The sequence below is a fragment of the Apaloderma vittatum genome, unplaced genomic scaffold (genome assembly GCF_000703405.1).
Source record: "Apaloderma vittatum isolate BGI_N311 unplaced genomic scaffold, ASM70340v1 scaffold41576, whole genome shotgun sequence".
Lineage (NCBI taxonomy): Eukaryota > Metazoa > Chordata > Aves > Trogoniformes > Trogonidae > Apaloderma > Apaloderma vittatum.
This window is the reverse complement of record NW_009723029.1, coordinates 1-18,040: the sequence shown is the minus strand read 5'-3', so window position 1 is coordinate 18,040 and position 18,040 is coordinate 1. Positions and strand designations below refer to the sequence as shown.

General features: G+C 51.5%; 2 protein-coding genes across 2 annotated transcripts in view; one reads left to right on the top strand and one right to left on the bottom strand.

The window, feature by feature from the left end:
- Positions 1-5,578, top strand: part of KMO (kynurenine 3-monooxygenase (kynurenine 3-hydroxylase)) — a 9,576-nt gene extending 3,998 nt beyond the window's left edge. The window contains exons 5-15 of the mRNA XM_009871960.1: positions 80-128; positions 882-969; positions 1,614-1,779; positions 2,072-2,143; positions 2,689-2,810; positions 3,928-4,075; positions 4,531-4,588; positions 4,701-4,783; positions 4,961-5,062; positions 5,156-5,215; positions 5,417-5,578. Coding sequence (XP_009870262.1) covers positions 80-128; positions 882-969; positions 1,614-1,779; positions 2,072-2,143; positions 2,689-2,810; positions 3,928-4,075; positions 4,531-4,588; positions 4,701-4,783; positions 4,961-5,062; positions 5,156-5,215; positions 5,417-5,578 — 1,110 coding nt within the window. The remainder of the gene's footprint in view (positions 1-79; positions 129-881; positions 970-1,613; positions 1,780-2,071; positions 2,144-2,688; positions 2,811-3,927; positions 4,076-4,530; positions 4,589-4,700; positions 4,784-4,960; positions 5,063-5,155; positions 5,216-5,416) is intronic.
- A 2,046-nt stretch (positions 5,579-7,624) lies between these two features.
- On the bottom strand, positions 7,625-13,713 carry ITGB2 (integrin, beta 2 (complement component 3 receptor 3 and 4 subunit)). The gene is made up of 15 exons (XM_009871958.1): positions 13,650-13,713; positions 13,222-13,310; positions 12,743-12,926; positions 12,492-12,662; positions 12,055-12,296; positions 11,554-11,709; positions 11,075-11,170; positions 10,878-10,967; positions 10,411-10,551; positions 9,986-10,170; positions 9,087-9,325; positions 8,604-8,823; positions 8,259-8,464; positions 7,980-8,146; positions 7,625-7,690 (listed from the first exon to the last, which is right to left on the bottom strand). Exons 1-15 carry the CDS (start codon positions 13,711-13,713, stop codon positions 7,625-7,627), a joined length of 2,316 nt encoding a protein of 771 aa, XP_009870260.1.
- Positions 13,714-18,040: the final 4,327 nt, after the last annotated feature.

The window sequence follows — 18,040 nt, the reverse complement described above, 5'->3', positions numbered from 1 at the left end:
GAGGGTGGTGTTTCTCATCTGGCCATGCAGAGCATCCCTCAGCAATGCCTCCTGAGCTCCGTGTTTGTTTGCCTTGCAGTACATTCTTTCTGTGGACAGAGCAAACTTAAACAAAGAGCTGCTTACAGGTAAGTTGCCAGGTCTATTTGCAAACATTTTTACAACCTGTTCACTGAGGATTTAGGGTTTGCTCCATGGAGAGGAGACTTTGGGCCCCAAGCTCTTTGCCTGTGAGTTCTGCATAAGCCAGCTCTCAGACAGTGCAAATGTGAACTGGTTGTGTTTTAAGAAGAAAATCTGTGGTTTTCCTGCTCCTTGTCTGACACAAAAGGATATTCAAACACAACAAGTTCCCCCAAGGCCCTTCTGCACCTGCAGCTCTTCTGCGTTTGCCCTCGAGTGGAAACTGCCTCTGGTCCTTGGCTCCTGCCACCAGCATCTGCACCCAGAACTTCACCAGCCAAAGCAGGAGATACCTCTTCAGCCTTGACACGGTTCATGGCATTTTCCACAGCCCCTGATTGTGCAGAGACAAGCAGAAGTTAGAGCACTGTGGCAAAGCATGTCATCAGGGAAGGCCAAATTTCCCATTGGGTAAAGGAACCTCATCCTACCCTGAAACACAATGTAGTGAGGGTGGAAAGGGATCAATGACTTATGTCATTGCAGGAAAGAAAGAAATCTTTGCAGGATTCCTTGCACTTTTAAAATAATTTTCAACAGAGTTGACCAAACACAGTCCTAGTGTGCCTTGCCCACCGTCCATTACTCAACACAGCAAGGTTATTTGCTGTAATGCTGATAGTCCCTATAGTTTAGGGATCCTTTGGAAACATTTTTTGGATCAAGTCTCTACATTTAGTTGTCATTTGTTTTCACAGCTGCGGAGAAGTACTCCAACACCAAACTGTACTTTGGACACAAGCTCCTGAAGTGCAATGCAGAGCAGGGGACATTAACCATAAAAAGGTAATCCCTATGCAAGCCCAGGATCAAGTGCTGTACTCAGTAAGTTTCAGCTTAATCATTCATAAAACCTCAAATAATTGAGCAATCTCAGTTTGAAACTACCATGTTATTACTGAGAGGGCAAATCTCAGTGTCAGCTCTGGAGAGACATACAAGCAGGGTTTATGGGGAGGCCGAAATATGTTTAAGCAACTCGCTAACCCCGCATGAGCCTGGCAGTAGGCTAGGCAGATTCTGCTGACCTGTGCAGGGAATAAACTTGCCAGTCTCTATAGCACCCGTTTTGAAGGACGGATTTCTCACCAGGGAGAGCAGCTAACAACCTTGTTGCATAGTTGTATTAAGTTTTGGTCAAGCACCCTGTCCACCTGGGGATGCAGGCTCTACAAAATAGTAGCGTTATCCCAACAGTGCCTGTTGCTTTCTTGGGCAGATCCAGCAGAGTTATGCATTTGATAACGTACAGGATTTATCCTTATGCCGAGCTTTCCAGTCAGTTAAAGTCAATCTTCCTTCACACTAGAAAATCAATAACGCTGGAGGTGACCCCAGCATTTTGCAAAAGGCAGATCTGCTGTGACCAGTGGTGCTGAGCTGGCCTGGAGTTACAGCAGGATTCATCCAAGGGACTCTCTGTCTTTCAGATCTGACCAGCAGCACTTGGAAGTCACCTATGATCTCATCGTGGGATGTGATGGAGCCTTCTCAACAGTCAGAAAGCAATTCATGAGGCAAACCCGCTTTAACTACAGTCATGAGTACATTCCCCATGGCTATATGGAGCTGACCATCCCTCCCAAGGATGGAGACGTAAGTGTTAATTCTAGATCTAAGAGGTCCTGGGGATACAGGAACATGTCTATGAGGATGTCAGTGACTGCAAACCAGCAGATGCTCGCTCATCTTTCCTACCCTTTCCTCTTACCCTTGCTCTGTGTCTCCCTTAAGCATCAGGTACCAGAAAGGGGCTCTGTCATCACCGCGTCTTCTCATGGTGCAAAGGATGGGAACTGGTGTGCTGGTGTCGAGAGGACCCAGAGGGTGGGCTGGTGAAGCTGAGCGGGCAGGGCAGGCACACAAAGTGATTTTCCTTCTCTTTCAGTTTGCCATGGAACCAAACTATCTGCATATCTGGCCGAGAAACACCTTCATGATGATTGCACTGCCCAACATGGTGATAACCTACAGCCATGGATGGAGATTGTGGGGATGAACTGGCCACGGTGGCAGGCACATGGCAGGGGCTGGGAGGGCTGACAAGGTGCCAGGAGGGACCCCCAGCCTGTACTGGTGTGCAGGTGTCCCACAGCCTCTCAGGGAGGGGAAGGGGGATGCAGGAGGGGATCCTCAGAGCTAGCCCTGCCTCACAGTGCTGAGCAGGTACCTGTGCCACCTCTGCCTACCCACACATCCAAGCCCAACCAATACCCTGAAATCCAGCTCCCTGGAGACAGGTGTTCTAAAATAGAGGAGTACCAGGGCAGCATGCCAGGCCCATGCTGGCAGATCAAACACTGCCTCTTTCTGCCTCCCTCCTGCTTGCCTCCAGCATGTGCAAGTCCACTGTGGGAAATGGGGTGGCTGGGCACTTGTCCCACTGCGATTTCTGGGTGACAGGCTGGTGTGATTACTGGTGAAGGCTCTCAAGCTCCTGCTCTGGGTGCCAGGTGCTTTCTATGGCCTCCAGGCTTCTTTCTGATCTTCCTCCCTGGCTGGCAGGACAAGTCCTTCACCTGCACGCTCTTCATGCCCTTCGAGGAATTCGAGAAGCTCACAACAGGCGAGCAAGTGCTGGTTTTTTTCCAGACCTACTTTCCAGATGCCATCCCCCTCATCGGCGAGTAAGTGCTCCCATCTCCCCTTCTCACTCACCCTGCCAGTGCTGTGGAGCCAGGGGACGTATCCCTGCTCAGTCTCAGAGACTCTGCTGAAGCTGGCAGCCCAGGCCCTGCCACTGCAGGAGCAAAGAACAAAACACTTCTGCTGCTTTTGGATTAGCTGTCCATAAGCTGCAGGGTTTTGACGTTAGACGAGTGTGAGCAAAGTGACTCTGCTGGAAAGCGAGGTGAGGGTTGCGTGCTGGAACCAACAGCGCAAAAACAGTCTGGCCGTTGGGATAGCCGAGTTGCGCAAATGCTGATTTTAGCTAAGACCGAGAAAAGCTGGGCTTGGCAAAAAAAAAAAAGCCCAAATTACTGTGCTGACCAAACAAAGACTACGATGTATTGATTGTATGGCTAAAACAAATATCAGGGCTGTGAGACATGAGGGCGGGCAGTTCCCAGGGCCATGCTGCTCCCATAGAAGAGGGGACCCTCTTGCCACTGGGCAAACAGCACAAGGACACTAGCACAGAGCTGGAGCATTCTGGTTCTTTGGGGGGCCGTGGGGACTAGCATTTCCAGCATGGCCATGGCTCTGTTCAGTGTGTCCTCATTATACTGCAAAGAGGGAAGTCTCCCCAGCCGGTGGGATGTCTGGCCCATGCTGTTAATGCTTCTGCTTTGCAACAGTTATCTGGCAGAGGCTTTTTTAGGTTATAGGAAGGCTCTCAGCTGTGTTGGGCAGTTTCCTCTTAAGGAGACTGTATCACAGAATTTCACATAAACTTAGAAACTCAGATAACCTCTAGCATGTTCTTTCTACAAAGACTGCCATCCAGCACAGCTCATGGTAAAAGGGCTGAGATGTTGATGACTCTCTTACTCACAGTCAGGTTTTGTGTAGAGCTTAAAACCTGCAGTCAAAATATTTGGTCAGTAGGGGGAAATTAATGAAACAGGTTTTGTAGATGTGTACAATTTTCCCAGCACAAATACCCTAGTGAGTAGGCTTGGGTTTTGCATCCCAACACTGACAGTGCTCATGGACCTGGCTTCCTGAGCTTGGACATGGTATGACTTGCTCTTCTTGTATCTTGTGGCCCCACAAGTGACGTATCTGTTGTTTTGCCTGAAGGCGAGAGCTGAAGCACGATTACTTTTTGCTGCCAGCCCAGGCCATGATATCTGTGAAGTGCTCCTCCTACCACCTTGCCTCCCGGTGTGTGCTGATGGGAGATGCTGCGCATGCTGTTGTGCCCTTCTATGGACAGGGCATGAACGCAGTAAGTTCATGGCTGGCCCTGGGCTATGTCAGTTGGGTCCCCACTCTTTTCACCCAGAAATACCTGGGTTTAGCACGTAGCTTCACAGAGTGCACAGGCTGGCTTGTCCTGTCCTGCATCTGGATGTCCTCTGCATTGGCAGGTGTTGAGCTCCCCTGGGGCACCTGGCTGCTCACTAGGACCTGGCTGTCCTCCGGGGAGGAGGGAGGATATGGCAGTAGTGCTGCCTTACCATGGGACAGAGAACTGAGCAGGAGGGCAGGGCCAGGCTGCTGCGAAAGGCAATCCCCTGGATTTTTCTGTCAGCACACCTGGAACAAGATTTGTGCTCTAAACCTGTGGTCAGTGGGACTCTGTGCACGCAAGAAGCTCCACTGCTAGCCAAGCATCTGTGAGAACACTTCTTATGAACACGTGGTTCCTTCTGACTGTTTACCCTCTAATTTTCCTCCCAGGGCTTTGAGGATTGTCTGGTCTTTGACGAATTAATGGACCAGTTCCACAACGACTTTGGTGAGCGAGGTGGCCGGGGAGGAGTGAGAGCAGAGAAGGATCCCTCTGCAGCTGAAGGCAGCTGGATCCCTTGCTGGGCTGCTGTGTGTGAGCTGCCCCTTTCTTCTCCCAGGTGCCTGCCTCCCCGAATTCTCCACACTGAGGGTGCCAGATGACCACGCGATCTCAGATTTAGCCATGTACAATTACGTGGAGGTAGGTGGGCTTGCACGCAGACTTGGGGTCCTGTGGGCTGTGCACACAGCGACACAGTGCACAGGCTGCAACACAGTGGGCAGGGGCTCTGGCAAGGACGGGCAGTAGGAGAGCTAGCAAAATGCAGGGTCCTCTGCCAAGACACCCCGCAAAAGGGTGATGGTTGCTCTGTTGCAGATGCGTGAACACGTGAATTCAACGTGGTTCATTTTCCGGAAACACGTAGACAATTTCCTCCATGCCCTCTTGCCTTCCACTATCGTCCCGCTGTACACCATGGTAAGGCCACCACCTCGGTCCCCACTGCCTGAGCCACCCCAAACTCCTCCTGTCTGGCTCTGAGGCAATGACGTCCTCCTACAACTGTCCTAGGTGACCTTCACAAGAATTCGTTACCACGAGGCACTTCACCGCTGGAAATGGCAGAAAAAGGTTGGTCAGTGGTGGTGCCCGTCCTCCCCATGCCATGAGCATCTTGAACTCCACATCCTGCACGCCAGCACGGCTTAGCTTTGCGGGGGGAGCTTTAATACTGGGATGTCACCAGGTGGGCACAAGTCTGAAGACTTTGCTTGGTGCTGCAGGGTAGGAAAAAACCTCTGATATTGCCAGAGTTTCTCTTTGCATTTGCAGATTATTAATCGAGGGTTATTTGTGATGGGAGCAGCAGCACTGGGTGGCACCTACCTGCTCATAAAGCGTCTGGCACGGGACTTCTGCATGGAAAACTTGTGGGGCTTGTCCCATTGTCTGAAGAATATTGGAAGTTTTCCCTTTGGGACACAAATGGCTTAAATGTAAAGGGAGCCCCCAGCTGCAATAAAAGCCAAGGTATAGGCTGTCGGCTCAGCTGGATGAAATTGTTTCTCTTGCACCCCCTCAGGAGCTGCGTTGGTCTTTCTCCCTGGGCAAAAGGAGCCCATCGGAGAACAGAGTGCCCAGAAAGCCTGTGCAGGAGCTCAGATTTATCTCTGCTTCACCTTAGCAGCCTGGTTTTGAGTGACGCAGTGTGTCGTGGGCTGGGTGCGGCTTTTGTGCGCAGTAATGGGAGGAATATGTGCCCTCCCAGCCAACAGGACAGATACTTGAATTGGTCAGGGAGGTCCCAGCCCATACTATTGATTTTTGATCTCACCAAAATCAAGTCAACATCTTCACTTGAAAAATCAGCTGGCTTCCTCCTCACCCCAAGGGAAAGAAAACATGGTTCAGTTATTCTTGGTGGAAATAAAATAACTTTGAGAAAGGATGTCCTGGGGTAGTGCTTGAAGCCTGGAGAAAACGCTGCTTCACACCTGGCTGAGAAATACTTCTGACTTCTGCAAGCAGATGTCCACAGAGAGACCACCAAGCTTCAGTCTAAAGCAAGACCAGGGGCCTGAAGGACCCTCCTAGCTCACTTTTCTTCCTCTGGGCTTTCATGCGTGCCCTAGCACACACTTCTGTCTAATGCAATTAGCGATCATATTTCTTTCTGAAAAAGTCTGGTTCCCTCACTGATTTTCTCTAATTGCCCTCCAAAGCCCGTATGTGGTTGTACTTGCACTGCACACACGACACCTGAGGTAAGACCTGCAGCTGCTGACAGGGGAAATGATATCTTTTCACATTCAGGTAACACTAGCCTCTGCCTGGATTGCTGGCAAGGGGCATTGCATCCAAGACTTAGTTCTGACACAGTACAGCCACTCTTGTTTAAGGTAGTTTACATATAGCTGCCAGCAGATGGGCAGGGACAAGAACTAGTTTGCATCTTTTAGTGAGTATTTACTTTATGTACTACTTTTTATTAATGTTAAACCTCTTCAGAGAGCAAATGAACATGTGACATAATATAGCTACACGTAAATTATTCCCAGACTTAAAGCAAATATGGAATTGTGCACAATTTCATAGGAGTGGCCCCACAACCTAAGAGCAATTAGATGCTGTGCAAGGTTTGCAAGAGCTGGAGATGCTCCTGGTCTGCTGGGTTTTTGCATGCCTGGCCCTTGACATGTCTGATGTGCTCACAGAGCAGAAAAGAGATCTTGTCCTGGGGGTGCTGGAAGAAGCTGTGGCCAAGGTCTGAGCTGCAGGCAACGTTTCACATCTTTGGTGTGATGTTTCATAATTCAAACAGTTGGCTCCTTCGCCTCCTTGTCACGCAGAGGGCTCAAGGCTTGCTGGAGGTAAGCCAAGCTTTCAGGAGCCGAAGCAGAACCTTGCCCGAGGTAGGTCTGAGAGGGGAGCAACAGCAGGAAGCAGCTGATGATTTGGAAATAAGATTCAGTGCAACCTCCAGAGCGGAATGCCAGCCTGGAGGATCCTTCACATCCAGCTCAGCAGTGAGTGCTTTAGAAACTAATGCAAAAATAGCGGTGCAGACCAGTGCAGCACGGGAAGGCATGAAGCAGCCTGGGAGCAGACTCTGCTTGAGCAGAAGAGAAATGGAAATTTTGAAATCCCACCTCCAAATTAAAGCTGGAAGCACTGTGTGCACTCAGGCGGGTTTTGGGGCTCCTGCCAGAAGGCACAGTTAGCATCAAGAGCTGAGACAGTCAGTGGCCAGTACAGGAGCCGCTGTGTGTGCCTGCTGGTGAGACCTTTTCCACAGTCCCATCCATGGCAAAGCTGTGTCTGTTCCCTTCTCCCAGGTCCACTAACTCAACCATCAAGTGCTGCACCAGGAGACAAGCATGGTGCAACCCTTCAGCCAGCACCTGACTTACTGGTCACCTCTGGGATGAAGGGAACAAACCAACAGCATAAAAAAGAGGAGGTGGGAGCCTTAGTTCGATATTTCCTTAGCTTGGCATTTCTGTATTGGTGGTTCCTAGCATTGCTGGGCATCGCTCCTCTTCATTGCCCATTGAATCTGGGGTTCACGACTGTGGTGGTGGCACTCTTGAACAGGGGGTTATCAGCCTGGAGAGAGAGAGAGAGAGAGAAGGGAGAGGACCATGTTGTTGTGCTATGTCAGATTTTCAAGGGAGCATTACCCACCCTACACCTCCGAACACTGATGGTGCAGACAGCATTGCCAGAAGAGTCCGCTTTAGACCCCTGCAAAGTCCAGCTGGGCTGTGAAACCAGCCAGTGGGGAGGGCTCAGGTCTGCCATGGCCGTCTCTGAAGAGGACGTCCCCTCCAGGTGTCCCCACCACACGTATATGATTGTCCCAGAACACCCCACCATTGCAGACAGGCTGTCTTACATCGTTCCACCTGGCCTTGGACTTCTCCTTCTCAAACCGACGGTATTCCCGGCGGTCAAACAGCTCCATCAAGAGCCGCCAGATCAGTAGGAGCACGAGGCCAATGAGGACCACACCAGCAATGGTGCCACCCACGATCAGTGCGATGTTGGGAGGCTCCGGGCACTCTGTAGGGCAGAGACATGGCGTCTGGCTGCAGCTCTTGGCAAGGCAGTGAGGCCACCACGGCAGAGCTGACAGCCTGCCTGCAGAGGAGTAGGACAAGCAGGGCTGGGATACCTTTTGTAGGATCAACAGTGACAGAGTATATCTCATTGCCATCCTCCTGGACCATGCGGAAGGAGATCCAGCAGTTCTGGGAGTCCTTCTCCCTGCACTGCCTGCCCTCCTCTGTCAACTCCTTAACCTGATGGATGTTGCGGCAAGCCTGGGAGCAGTTCTTCTCAAATGGGCCACTCTGGAAGGCCTTGCACTCCACACAGGAGCTGCAAAACAGGTGGGCACAGCTCAGTGTTTTGGCCATGGCTGGGCTCTGCCCAAGCGTGGGCAGGGCTTGCCTGCACCTGCCCAGGAGGTGGGGGGATCCCCCTGCCCCCCCATGCCATCTTTGTACCCATCACTCACATGTATTGTCCGCAGGGCGAGGGGCAGACAGGGCATTCCTTGCAGAAGGGGGGCTGGTATCCCTCCAGGCACTGGCAGCGGTTGCAGTGGCAGGTCCCACGGAGGCTGCACTCGTTGCCGAGGCTGTTCAAGCAGCCCTCCACTGACTTCTTGCACTGGCAGGCACTGCCCTCGTACTCGGGCTTGCACTGGCACTTCCCACAGAAACACGCCCCACGGTCTGCAGGGAATATCTTTTTAGATCAACATCCTGCAGACCCAGGTCACTGTCCCTCTGCAAGCACTTGGAGAGTATCACCCACCCTGCACTTTACATGCCACCCTCCAAGGGATGGTCAAAGAGATCCTGTAGGCTGGTGCAGTGGGACCCAGAATCAACAAACCCACCCACTGGGGTTTTGGCAGGAGAAGGCAGCATCTCTCTGGGGATTTAATCTTTTTAAACAGTGCCCCGGTGAAGAACCCATCATGCAGATACATCACCTTTGCCACCACAGGGGAAGCTGTTGTGAAACTCGCAGTTCATGTTGTCACACTCGCAGAAGGGGCCGAAGATCTCCCTGTCGGGCTCATCGTGGCAGATGCACTGCCCGCACACACAGTCCCCCAGCCCCGAGCAGATGACCGAGCTGTTGTCCTTCCGACAGCTGCCCTCCAGCTCCTTGCTGGTCTTGCCTTTGGTATCACACTCACAGTTCTTCCCCGTGTAGCCCGAATTGCAGCTGCCATCAAATGAGAGGAGCAAGCCCAGGTCAGCAGCCACAAGAAATGTCAGGGGGCATGCGTGGGGCCCAGACCTCGGCCAAAGCAGAGCAAATCTGAGATAGCTTTGCCAAAAATCAAGCACGGGGTGTTGGTGCTTGGCAGCTAATTGGGAGGAAACCTCTGAAATGCTGCTTTTTCCCCAGCTGTATTTACACCACCAAACGGTTGCACGGAAATTATTGTTATATTTACATTTTCCAAACCCTTGCCAAGGAGATCTGAGTGTTTCCTGAGGAAACCCAGTCTTTCCTCTCATGTCACTGAGGGGCCATGAAGCAATAACTGCACTTAAAGACCTCTGTGAACTGCAGCCCAGAAGTGGGATTTTGAGAGATTTCTGCAGAAATCTGTGTCTGCTCCACAGGTGAGTTTGTGGATGGTTCAACAGGTGGATGTGTTGGTGGGTGGATGCTCTTGTGAAAGCAGCAGAGGCTCCACCAACAGAAGAGAGATCTTATTCTGTTCCCTGCCCCTGCAAATATAACCCACCTCCTTGAATAAGAAAATTGGTGCAAAGCTGCAGAGCCAAGGCCTTGGCCTAGCCCAACAGCCCTCTCCCAGCAGCTCCCCAGCTCTGGCAGCATTTGAAATAGTGTTTTGGGGGGACTACCACATACCTGCAGATCCCACAGACAATCCTGCCTTTCCCACTGCAGTCAGTTGGGTTGGGCTTCTCATTGCAGCTGCAGTTGCAGCTGCTGTCCAAGTGGACGGTGAGGGTGTCTGTGAAGCCCAGTGGCCGGATGGTGAAGGACTGGCTTTTGATGCACTCCTTGGCTGTGACCTTCACTTTGAAGATGACCTAGAAAATGCAGGGGGAGAAAGGAAAGGGCCAAAGGCTATCAGGTAGCTTCAGCAGTCGGAGGGTGGTATTGGCCCTGGGCTAAGCATGCACACATCCAGTGCAACAGAAGATCTCCCAGTCTCACAGCATTCTGGACACTCTTGGCATTAAATTCATGTAAATAGAAAGCCTGGAACAGGCTTGGTTCCTGCCATTAAATAGGCAGCTGTGGGGTGTTCCCGGTATGGAGGAACATACCTCATCGTTGATCTTGACGTTGTCGCACTGACCTCTCGCTTCATCCAACCTGACCTTGTCCTTACTGCATTTGGAGTCGTATTTGACATCCAGGACATCTGGCAGGGTGGAGTGGTCCAGGATGATCTGTGAGGAGAGGTTCTGTGGGGAAACGGTGGAGAAAGGGCCATCAGTCCAAGAGGAGACCAAAGCATGGTGGTGCAGAATTGCAGGTCAGGGCTTCCCTCCAGCCCAGGGCGTAGGGGCAGCAAGCACCACAGGCTGGGGTCTTAGCTGTCTGTGTGGTTCTGGAAAGGCAGGTGATAGGATTGGAGAGGAGGGAACTTCTTGCTGTGGGTGGAGAGACTCAACATATCCTGTACTCAAAGCTCTGCTCCCAACTGCTGACAGGGAGGGCATATGATGGAAACCTTTCCTTGCTCTGAGCCCCGCCAGAACGGTGAAACGCAGCCTCCTCCAGCACGTACATTGTAGGCAACCTGGATGAGTTCAATGATGTTGCTGGAGTCCTCCTTTAGCTCTCCCACCGCTGATTTTGGGATCATCTCACTGAGTTTCTGCCAATAGAGAGCAAAGAAGTGAGCAGTCCCTGCTGACGCTGGAGAAGCGGGCAGCGGCAGGAGGACACGTACAGCTGTTTCTGTCCTATCTGAAGTCTCCTTACCTTATAAACATCCACCACCTTACTGGTGACAGCAAAAATGGGCTGAATGTTGTTTTCAGCAAGTTTCTGGACCAGCTGTCCGACCGATGGGTAGTCCTAGGTGAGAAGAAGGATGCTGTACTCAGTGCTATCTCCCTCAAGACCATAAGGGTGGACACCTTGGGTTTCACAGCCCAAGTCATGGTGACCTTGTGGTCTCAGCAACAGGCTTAGAATCATAGAATTGTCAGGGCTGGAAGGGACCTTAAAAATCATCTGTTTTCAACCCCCTAAAGATCATCTGGTTCCAACCCTCCTGCCATGGGCAGGATAATCTCCCACTAGATGAGGTTGCTCAGAGCCATCCAGCCTGGCCTTAAAATCTTCCAGGATGGGTCTTCCACCACCTCATTGGGTAATCTGTTCCAATGTCTCACCAAAGTGTCGCTTTTTATACCACACTTCTTTCCGCCTGGGGGACGCACCCCTTGGGTACTTACAAACTCATTGCTCTTTTTGTACATGTTGTCCTCCAAGTGGCACTGGCCATCATTGGGGGTCAGGATTGCCCCAAGCTTGCCGTCACCGGCGAAGTGGAAGCCGTCATCCGTAGCATACACCAGCAAGCGGGTCACGTTGCGCCAGCCAATCAAGTCCTGCAAGTGGCACAGAGACCTGTTCCTGAGTGGGGCTGGGAGCACAGCGGCAGCAGGCATGGTACGGTCCTTGCCAAAGTCTTGTGGCAGCCATAGTGTGGCCACGGGGCACAGGGGAGGTGGATTACAGGAGACCAGGGTCAGGAGGGTCTGGGGTAAGATGCTCTGTTGTACGCCCTCCCCCAGAGTAAACCTGCCCCACTGCAAAATCAGGAGTTACGCATGATGGGCTTCCAGAGCCCACCTGGAGAAGGGCAAAGCCCTTGAGGGACAGTCTGTGAGCATGGGCCACAGCCCTCACACCTGTGCGTAGCTGCTGGCAGCAGGGTGGATGCAAGGACTCACCCCGCACACTGCTGCCTGCATCATGGCATCCAGCCCTCCCTCTGGGGCATCCAGGTTCCCCGAGATGAACTGCTTCCCCACTTCACTCTCAAACTTCTTGGCATTGTCCGTCAGTGAAAGAATGTGCTTGAAGGCGAAGGGAGGCTGGCATTGCTTGTCCTTGTTGGGGCAGGGGTTCTTCAGCTTCTCAGGGTGCGTATTCACAAAGGGAAGCACCGTTTTGTCCACAAAGGAGCCAAAACCTAGGGTACCCAAGACTGCAGTGTCAGGGGCCAGGGCAGAAGGGACCAGCAGGCATCCCCGCAGCACAGGGCACAGACTTCCAGCCTGGTAGAGGATGGGTCACTGCTGCCCGTTGCTCGAATGCCATTCCAGCCTTGCAGCTGCTCCCAGCAGTAAAGAGCTGTGTCGGGATCCCATGTCAAAGACAGGCTCACCTATGCGCCGAGAAGGGGTGGTACTCTCCAGTGCCCTGAGCAGCTCCCCTCCCAGCTTCTTCACCTTCTCCAGGTCATCCAGCATGGAGTAAGAGAGGTCCATGAGGTAGTAGAGATCAATGGGGTACCCCATGGCACGGCGAAACTTCACCTCGAATTCGGCAGGCTGACCTGTGGGACAGGGATGCCAGGATGAGCTGCTGTGCCTTGGGGAGAGCAGAAGGGCATTGGGAATGCCAGGCAGACCATACCTTTCCTAAGTTTCAGGTGCACCTCCTGGGGAGTCAGCTGTATGTCGTTGCTTAAGGGTATGTCCTGTGTTTTTGTAATCTCATTGACTGGAAACTCAATATCGTTATGCGGGCATCCCCTCTGCTGCAGCTGCTCAATGGTGTCACAGCGGATGGAGTCTGGCTCACCAGCTTTGGTGAAATTCTGAGTGTTGCAACATCAGAGGGAAAAAAATCAGAGGAGTAAAAGGTGAATGGGCTCATTACAAGATGACCCAGCTCCCAGACCAGGTCTCCAGGGTATTGACGAAGAAAGGAAGGCTAAAGGGTCCTGTTTGCCAGATCTCTCCTGGCTCCGTCCACCACTTAGGACATGTAACCCTCCTGTGATGCCGTCTCTCCCCTCCGCTGCAAGCAGAGCCGGGCAGGCAGGATGACCAGCCTGCTGCCTGCTAGCTCACTGCCGGGGGCTGACAGCACAAGATGTTACACGGACCTACCGGCTTCTTGCACCAGGCACAGCCAGGACCTGACTGGATGCAGTCCGCGCATGTCCCCGCCTTGATCTTGGGGCACTCCATGGCAAAGGCTGAAACGGAGAGAAAAACAGAGTTGTGGAGGGACACTCAGGGAAGGCTGGTCTGCAGCAGTGGCAGTCACGGGATGCTCTGATACCCAGCACCTGGCTGAGCCAGCCCAGCCTATAAATCCCATGCTGGGGGTCCTGGCAGGGTCCCCATGTGCTTTGCTGTCCCTTGCTGGAGTGGTTTGAATTAACTCCAGATCCCAGGAAATGCAGGATCCGGCCCTTGCATACTTCTCAATGCCATGTTCCCCTTGCCATCGGGCAGCATTTGGGTTCCCCCCATTTCACTGCCCATAGAAAGTGCCAGAAGAAAGGCAGCAGGGAAGGGCAGGTCAGGCTCACCTGTCATCACCAGCAGCAGCACCCAGGCCACCGCTAGCAGCCAGAGACGGCAGCCACGCGACATTTCCTGCAAGACGAAAAGCATCCCTGTGACCACCTGGTGCATGGCAGCCACAGAGAAGGGAGCCCTCAGATTCTACAGAAAAGTGGCTGCGGAGCACAGTGGCCCCAGCAGGACATGCCCTTCCTACAGCCGTCCCACTGCCTGAGAGAATAACCCAGACACAGCCCTCAAAGCCGGGCAGCTGAGGCCAGGGCAGGGCACCCTGGGTGTGTGGGCTGAGTCAGGGCGGCTCACCTCCTCTTACAAAAATAAGTCACTTTCCAATAAACATAGTTTTTGGGCTAAATGAGGAAGTCAGCAGAGTGGGAACTGTATCAGTATGCATCCAACTGAACTGCTGCAAAGCTTGATGTGACATTTAGCCAGACTCTTTGACCTCCATGACTATACCTATGTAACGTTGGGAAATCTCAAGCACTGCATATAGGTTTCACTAGATGTGAATTTTTTCAGCTTCTGTGTCAAGCTATATTTGGATGGAAATTGGAATTAAAATTAACAAGAGGACTATTGCTATTAATCAGCTAGCTTTGTGTGCTAGATACATGGAAAAAAAGTCCATTACTCGCTATCTTCAGTTAGACCAGCATTTCAGAGCATCACAGAGACGGTGTTCTGCACAAGCACATTCTCATAGCGCCTGTTTCTAGCTGTTCATACTACTCACTTCTCACCCCAAAACACATCTCCCGATCCCAGAAATTTATGTCATCCACAAAGTTGGCTATACTGCTCTCAGGGAGTGGTTCTCAGTGTTCTGCCCATGGCATTGATGGCACCATGTTCATTGATGCCATCACTTCTCGTAATGCCTTCTCCCCCAGTGCAGCCCTGGAGCAAAACCAAAGGCCACTGCCTTACAACATGGGCACACATGGGGAAATGAGTAAAGAGAAATTCACTGAAAGAGGAAAAAGGAAGGCGAAAGCATGAAGAAAGAACAAACACTGCCCTTTTTAGCAATATTAGACACAGCATCTGAAAGCCAGGTCATTGGTTTTGAAATAGCTCTGATGATGTCCTGAGCAAGAAAACAACCACTCCCTGGCTTCTGTCAACTTTGCGAAGTGCTCCCTCCTGTGAACCTTCTGAATTAACAGCTCAGAGTGAAATGAAAATGAGAAAACAAGGGAAACCTTTGAAAGGTACTGAGGCCAGGTTAGTAGGTAGGAGTGCTCAGATCACCTTCTGAATCGTCAGCATGTCCTTTCTTGCTCATCAGCCTCTGTAAGATACAAGATAAGCAATGAAGGCCACGGGTCAGCCTCAAAAAAAAGGTCTGGTCTTCTCCCAAGGGTAGAAGGAAGGTCTAGGTAGGTCAATGGGTGTCATTTCAGTGGCATTTGCACAGTGAGGTTTTGGTGCCCAGCTCTAGTATGGATTCAGAGATGTGGCAGGACCACTAAGGCTGGTTGCCACCATTGCTTATGGCAATGTGAGGGTTTGCAGCCTTGGAAAACCCACCCTGCCCTGGAGCCAACCTCCCCAGCAGAGCTCCAGCAGCCACCACACAGCTGCACTGGCAACAACAGTCAGCTCTGCGGTCACCCAGTCAAACCCTCACAGTGACGTGGCCCAGGAGCTTGCACTGCCATGTATGGCCCAAGACCATGCTGTGGTGGGTAGACAGAGCCTTTCTTCACAAAAACATCCTCTGTAAGTTCCTCTCCACCACCACAGTCCACTCTGAGAAGTTTTTAAGGGTATTATTTATTGTCACAGCTGCAACACCCACGCCTGCATGATACATGCTTGCTCAGCCGGCCCAATGCATTTTTGTCACCTCCAAATTCTGCCAGCACTGTCTGAGCTTGCAGGCAACAGGTAAAACCTTTTAAAGTCAAAAAACTCAAAAAGGTCTTAACAGGAGAAGCTCTTATCAAGGCAGGGTGGACACCAGATCCCCATTGGATCCTCCTGAGTGCACCTTGCTGAGAAATTACTCTGGTCACTCATTTTGGCTGCGGCACACTGCGCCCAGGCTGTGCCCAGTGACCTGTGTGAGACCAACATGAGAGGTCCTCCAAGAGCAACACTGCACTCCAAGGCACGTCTGCCTCCTTCATGACTACATTTGCTCTACTCTTAGTTGTATCCGTGCTCCTCATTTGTTATTGATTGCTGCTTGCATCTGCTTTGCAATAAGTAGTGCCCTGGGAATGCTGAAAATAGTACGTGCTTATATTTCTGCAACCCCATCCAAAGCCAGGGCCAAGGAAAGAGGCTCTTGTCCAGCAAGAGCTGCTGCTCCTGGAGAGAAGGAAGAGTTGCTCCTGCCTTTGTTTCCTGCAGCACTCAGCTGATTAACACCCCAAGTGTACCTAACTAGGCTCCAGCTCTTCTACAAGCTAGAAGTTCCCACTCAGGCTGTGGGGACCAAACCCATGGGCTGGATGAGGTCCTGCCACTCACCTGCCCAATGTTTCCAAATGTTTAATACCTGCTGCCATGCCAAGGCACGTGGCAGTGATGAGGTGGATCAAGGCTCTGCAAGCTCCTCATCCTTGTTGGAGGTTGGAGGTTCCTGCTTACAAGCTCAATCTCATAAAATAAAGCAAATTTCCATTTAAAACTGGATTTTAAAAAAAAAAAAAGCTCCCAAACCCCAGAAATAAAGTGGGAACCTCAACACATGTCCAGCTCTGACTGCTACTGAATTTAGCAATTTAGGATTAATTTTGTGTGCTGAATTTGGTTGCCTAATCCCTTAACTCATTTCATTCCCTTGTCACAAGAATATAAAGCACATCCTGATACTAGGGGAGTGCAGCAGAAGAAAGCTCACCACTTCTTTTCTTTTGCTGTGGAGGGAAACTTTTCACTGGTGTGTGGGTGGCTGAGTGTATATGTGACGTAGAGTGACTTTCAAAGAGAAAAAATGGGGCTTCTGCTTTTGTCTGCCTCCTTGCAGTGTTCAGAGGACAGGAAAACATATTTTCTGTCTGACTCTCTGCATTAGCAGGAACCAGACATGGGATTCATCAATGCTTTCTTCAACTTCCTTGATGATCCCTTTGGCTCGTTCCCTAATTTGCACTGCCACCACCAGTCCTGAGTGCTCTTCTGCTGGGTGTGCCCTGCCTGGGATATTGGTTTGTTCGTTTGGGTTTTTTTTCCTCTTTTTCATAAACTAAGGCAAGTAGAGGGATGCACATAGTCCATCCTCCCACCGTGGTGTAAAGGAGCAGAACTGCAGAGATTTACAACCACCTTCATCCCAAGGTGGGGAGCACGGTGCCAAGACCAAGCGTCCTGGCTGGGGACAGGGCACTTTGCCACCATGCTCTGCTCCCTGGCCAGGGCTGCATGGTGGCACTGTGGGGAGTAGGCTGCATCCCAGGACCAGGGTCTTCCTTGGCCCCAATCTCCTCGCCACACACCTTGGGTAGCTCAGGACCAGGGCTTGGCTTCACCAGGAGTCCTTTGCGGAAGCCACCAAGGTATTCTATCTACGGAGCATCTCTTGCTGTATGTTATTTAGTTGTCATCGATCAGGCAGGGCAAGATGCTCCTGAAGGATCTGCAAGCCAGAAAATATGAAGGTGCAAGAGGAAAGTGGTAGGTGCTGCCCAGCGTGCAGGCAGGGAGCAAAGCCGGAGCATGTCAGCATCTCAGGGCACTGAGCACGCTGCTGGGTGTTGGTGGGATGGAGCAGGCTGCTGCACAGCATGGAGGAGCGAGTTGGGATTTATAAATAGGGCTGAAGGGGAAGTGTTGATGCTAGCGGCGATCTCGTTGCTATAAATAAGACAAGTGTTCAGCAGCCGGGACTGATCTTACAGTCTGTGAGCCATGACTCCCCTTCAGTGCTTTGCTAAACAACCATTTTCTGGCAAAATGGGATGATATGCTCTCATGCCCAGTATATCCCAGGAGGACTCCTGGGGTGTTTGCACAATCCATCTGCAATGTTGAGGTGCTACTAGTGTCAGTGCTTGTGGCCTGGTGCCCTTGGGCACTTTCTCCACGCTCCCAAGTTTCCCTGATGCCGTCACCATCTCGCTCCAACCGACTCACTGGGTATTGCACGCAGCAGTTCTGCCTCTTTCCCCCAATGCTCTGCGCAGCCCCATGTATGGCTAGTAAATAAGCAGAGTGGGGTACGGCAAGGACAGGAGACTGGATGTCACTTGGCTTGTGGCCATTTCTTCCATCATTTGGTTGTGTGATGTGGATAGCTCCCACCAAGGCAAATGGCCATATGCAGGGCTTCCCACTTGTTAATACCCCCTCCATGCAGAGTATCACACTCAGTGTGTGTGTTTTTTACATACATTTATAGATATATGAAAATTACTGAAGAATATACTAAATATATTATTTATAT

Coding starts and splice junctions, on each gene's coding strand:
- ITGB2 (XM_009871958.1), bottom strand. CDS start 13,713: ATGTCGCGTGGCTGCCGTCTCTGGCTGCTAGCGGTGGCCTGGGTGCTG. Junction 11,171..11,553: donor ACAAAAAGAGCAATGAGTTT/GTAAGTACCCAA, acceptor CTTCTCACCTAG/GACTACCCATCGGTCGGACA. Junction 8,147..8,258: donor CACTGTTGATCCTACAAAAG/GTATCCCAGCCC, acceptor TCTGCCCTACAG/AGTGCCCGGAGCCTCCCAAC.